Genomic DNA, 4,543 nt, shown 5'->3' with positions numbered 1-4,543 from the left:
ATATATATATATATATATATATATATATATATATATATATATATATGTATAGGCCTATATATATATATATATATAATGTTAAAATGTTAACATTAAATTACAGCTTAGCAGAAAATTACGCATTAAAACTCCTTTATAATTTGTAGTAAAATCTAATATTTTATGCCTAGTTTTGCGACCATAACATTGTTCTTTATATAAGTGTATTGAAACTACTTCAGACATAGGCTTCTTACACACAGTTAATGTCCACTCACCCTTCAATGTAAGCTGTTTTTGACAGAAAACGCAGCTTTGACACGTCAGTGATGATGACTTTGAGCTGTCCAGCTGCTCCAATCAAAAGGTCTGTAGAGATTGAGTAATTACACTTATGTTTTTATTCTGAAATAGGCCTAATATATGTTTAAATACATTTGAACTTGCATTTATAATGAGCACTTAATATAGAACAAAGCCCAGAAAAGAGCCTTTGACTCATTCACACACAGTCATTCATAGTCCTATTCTGGGCTGGCTGAGAGTGTGTAATGGAGTGCTAGTCTCATACCGGCTGTATGTGGGTAAGTCTGTGGCAGGAACTGGAATTGAGCTTTAAGCAGCAGCTCGACATCGCCACCTAGTGGATGACCCTGCTATGAAAGAACAAGCTCAGCAGATATACCTCAGAACATGAGCAGATGTATGCAATTTTAGAATTGTTTTTATTCAACTTGCCCACTAAAAAGCACTTGAAGAGAGCAGATAATTTCATAATGTTCTAATGAGGTCAGTCCAGTCTGACTGATCTTACCTTTGGACCGAGTGCGTAGCAGACAGAGCGCTGAGTGTCTGTGCTCTCCAGACACAAGTCAGCCAGACGGACGAGCGTCTCACCCAGAAAGAGCTTCCGCTTGAGTCCCCTGCAGTGCCACACTGACACCTGAACTACACTGCTGCCCAGCTGCTCAGCAGCAACCACACACTGCAACCACACACCAAACAGTTCAGCACACAAAAACCTCAAAATATAGTCAAACTTTCAATGCATTTCTATCTGTGCCAATTAAAAAATAAATGTGTAAATAAATAAATAAATAGTACTTTAAAATAAATACAGCTGAATTCAATTGACTAAAGATAAAATTATTAAGTACAATTATTAAAACTATTAAGATAAAATGACTTAATACACACTAAAAAAAATTAAATGTCACAATTAAAAATAAAAAAACAACAACAACAATAATAATAAAGCTACTGCTTTTCTTATAAATTTGAGTTATAATGCCACAACAAGACAAGACATTTAGGGCAAAGGGACACTTCAACAAAGCAAAACAAAGCAAAACAAAGCAAAGCAAAACAAAGCAAAACAAAGCAAAGCAAAACAAAGCAAAACAAAGCAAAGCAAAGCAAAACAACGCAAAACAAAGCAAAGCAAAGCAAAACAAAGCAAAACAACACAAAACAAAACAAAGCAAAGCAAAACAAAGCAAAACAAAGCAAAGCAAAACAAAGCAAAACAAAGCAAAGCAAAGTAAAACAAAGCAAAGCAAAGCAAAACAACGCAAAACAAAACAAAGCAAAGCAAAGCAAAACAAAGCAAAACAACGCAAAACAAAGCAAAGCAAAGCAAAACAAAGCAAAGCAGCAATAATAATTAAATTAAATTAAATTATTAAATTGAATTATTAAAATCCATTAAACTACAGTATTCCGATGATTATTAAAGGTTAAACAGTTTTTTACGCTTTGCTGTAAAGTCTGGTTTTGTTTTCAGTGTCTGGTTGTAAACATTCATTGTGTGATTGTGGAATCTCAAATCATTTTTATAGGTTGTGAGAGCAATAACAAATAATATTTTGCTCACTCAGTATCTTGTACTCAGCATCTGTTTGTAAATTTTCTTTTCTTATTTCAAAATGTACTAACTTTGCTAATTTATTGACTCACTAATAATGTTTGCTTATCTCACCACTTTAATGTACGCTTTCATTGCAGGGTTATTATAGATAACTCAAACTAGAACGAAAAAAAGTAACTTGAAATAAAATAAATATGAACTGAAATGAAATAACATAAAAACCTTAAACTTACTTTATTTCACCTTGCTCTCATTGTCTCGTTTTCATTTAGTTTAACTTGACAAAGTAAAATAATGAAAATAACGAAAACTAAAACAAAATAAATAATAAAAACTATATTGACATATTACAGTTTTTTACACAAAATCTTTACTTGTCACACAATTTCTAAAACCTGACACTCAAACACCAGAACCACACACCAAATCTGCAAAACCAAACGCTAATTCTCAGCCTTTTCAATTTCATGAAACACTTTTTGCAAAACACAACACACAATTCTCTATGCAACACACAAAAATCTAACTGGAATTAATATTATGGCAAAGGTGTTTGCAAATGTTTGCTTTTGAGATGTGTTTGTGATATTTTGAATGCAGTGCTTCATTTTGCAAGAGATGTGAGGCATTTTGCATTTTGTGTGTGCAATTCTTGGATTTGTGTGTAAACTTTTGAAAAAAAGAGGCAAAGTTTTGAAAATGTGCGTAAGCAGTTGAAAAAAAACTGTAAGTCACAATTCTGAGAAATTGCTGCAATTATGAAATATAATGTCACAATTGTGAGATATAAAGTTGCAATTGAGAGATATACAGTCACAGTTGTTAGACAAAGTTATTGAGTGAAATAGTTGTAATTATGAAATATAACATAACAATAGTGAGATATAGCTACAACTGTAAGACATAAAGTAACAATTGTAAGATATAAAGTCACATTTCTGAAAAATAAAGTTGCAATTGTGAGAAATAGTTGCAATTATACAATATAATGTCACATCCCTGTTGAAAAAAATCATATGCTGGTTAGGTATGTTTTGAAGCATGGCTGCTGGTTTGAGCTGGTTTAAGCTGGTCCTTAGCTGGTCATGTGCTGGTCCTAAGCAACTAGCTCCTGCTCAGGACCAGCTTAGGACCAGTACATGACCAGCTTAAACCAGCTAAGGACCAACTTAAACCAGCTCAAACCAGCTTAAACCAGCAGCCATGCTTCAAAATATACCTAACCAGCATATGCTGTTTTTTCAGCAGGGAAAATCTTATGAATGGGAATGAAATTATTTGAAATTGAAATTATATGAAATCCGTGCTTTACACAGGCACGAATCAGCCATTTAAAAGTGAAAGTAAAGCAAATGTAATGCAAACACTCGCACACGCCGTTCGTACCGTCAGATCACGAACACACACAGACTGTGCAATTCAGTGCAAGGAACAGAGAACTCGGCAAGACAATGAACGAGGGAGAACGACTGAGAGAAATGTGACAGCCGAGTGAAAAAGAGAAAATGTGAGGAGAGAGTCAAGATGAAAAGAAAGAACTAAAGTAAAACATAAACAGCGCTGGTCAGTTATGTTTGTAAACAGCTTGGAATTCTCTCTTCTCATTGGCCAATGTGACGTTAATAATGTGACGCGCGTAAACTTAAAACATCCAGCTTCACCCTTACGCGCCAAATCTGAAGGCGTTTTGAAATATAAGAAATATAACTATTTAAAGAAACAGTGCACCCAAAACGACATTTCTGTCACCACTTACTTACATCGCTCCAAACCTGTTAAATACAGAAAAATTAATATTCCAAAGTCATCTTAAGCCATACCATAGCTTTGTCAGGAAAAGACCGAAATGTTAAAGCTCCCGACCTCCAACTCTCAAATCTCATTTGCATATAATGACCTTAGTCAGATTAGGCGCCATATTGAAATAAACAATAAACTTACGCACTTTCAGAAACTTTTATGGAGTTTTCTCTTAAGAACGTTTTTTTTTTCCTCAAAAAGACCTTTCTTCCGCTGAGGAATCGGTCCCTCACTGCTTCATTTTCATTCCTGTCAAAAATTAAAATTAAATATGGCACTACCCTGACTAAGGTCTATTCGCCAGGTTTGACATCAGTAAAAAATACCACTGGTTGTCACATAACCAACTGCAAACTGGCAAGTTAGATCATGCGAACATGCTAATGAGAAGAAACAAGTTAATTTTGTTGAATATTGCACAATTAATATCAAGAATGGGTCTTAAAAACTACTTTTATTGTTCGTTTTTGCCATTTTTGGTTTTAGAAGCTATTATACAGATTCAGAAGAGTTGTAATAATAGTGCACAAGCCGTATGGACTAATTTTATGATGCTTTGTTGGAACCCCAGTCCTGATTCACTTCCAGTGTATAGAAACAGCAGCATCAACATTCTGCTAAACATCTCATTTTCTGTTCCACAGCAGAAAGTAATTGATTTGAGTTTTGGAAAGACATCAGTAAATGTTGTAAATGCTGACAATTTTGGGGATAAGCATCACTTTAAAATGAAAGTTTGTTTCAGCCATGGGATAAAAAAAAATAAAAAAAAAAAGGTAACTGCAAATTTTTAATCTCTCAATTCTGACTTTTTTCCCCTCAGTTCTGAGTTTATATCTCACAATTCTGTCTTTTTCCATGCAATTCTGAGGAAAAAGTCAGAATTGTGAGATAAAA

At 33.9% G+C, this 4,543-nt stretch overlaps 1 protein-coding gene across 2 annotated transcripts in view; it reads right to left on the bottom strand.

Annotated features, from left to right (window-relative positions):
- Positions 1-4,543, bottom strand: part of LOC107745283 (synaptotagmin-like protein 3) — a 21,653-nt gene that overhangs the window by 4,161 nt on the left and 12,949 nt on the right. The window contains exons 12-14 of one of the 2 annotated variants that reach the window (XM_016559131.1): positions 794-964; positions 551-635; positions 258-348 (exon numbers count right to left, since the gene is read on the bottom strand). In XM_016559131.1, coding sequence (XP_016414617.1) covers positions 258-348; positions 551-635; positions 794-964 — 347 coding nt within the window. The remainder of the gene's footprint in view (positions 1-257; positions 349-550; positions 636-793; positions 965-4,543) is intronic. The other variant, XM_016559132.1, reaches the window with a different exon arrangement.

Source organism: Sinocyclocheilus rhinocerous, unplaced genomic scaffold, assembly GCF_001515625.1.
Source record: "Sinocyclocheilus rhinocerous isolate Xijiao unplaced genomic scaffold, SAMN03320098_v1.1 scaffold2967, whole genome shotgun sequence".
In the NCBI taxonomy this organism is placed as follows: Eukaryota; Metazoa; Chordata; class Actinopteri; order Cypriniformes; family Cyprinidae; genus Sinocyclocheilus; species Sinocyclocheilus rhinocerous.
The sequence above is the reverse complement of the archived record's forward strand: the minus strand, read 5'-3'. Positions and strand labels throughout refer to the sequence as shown.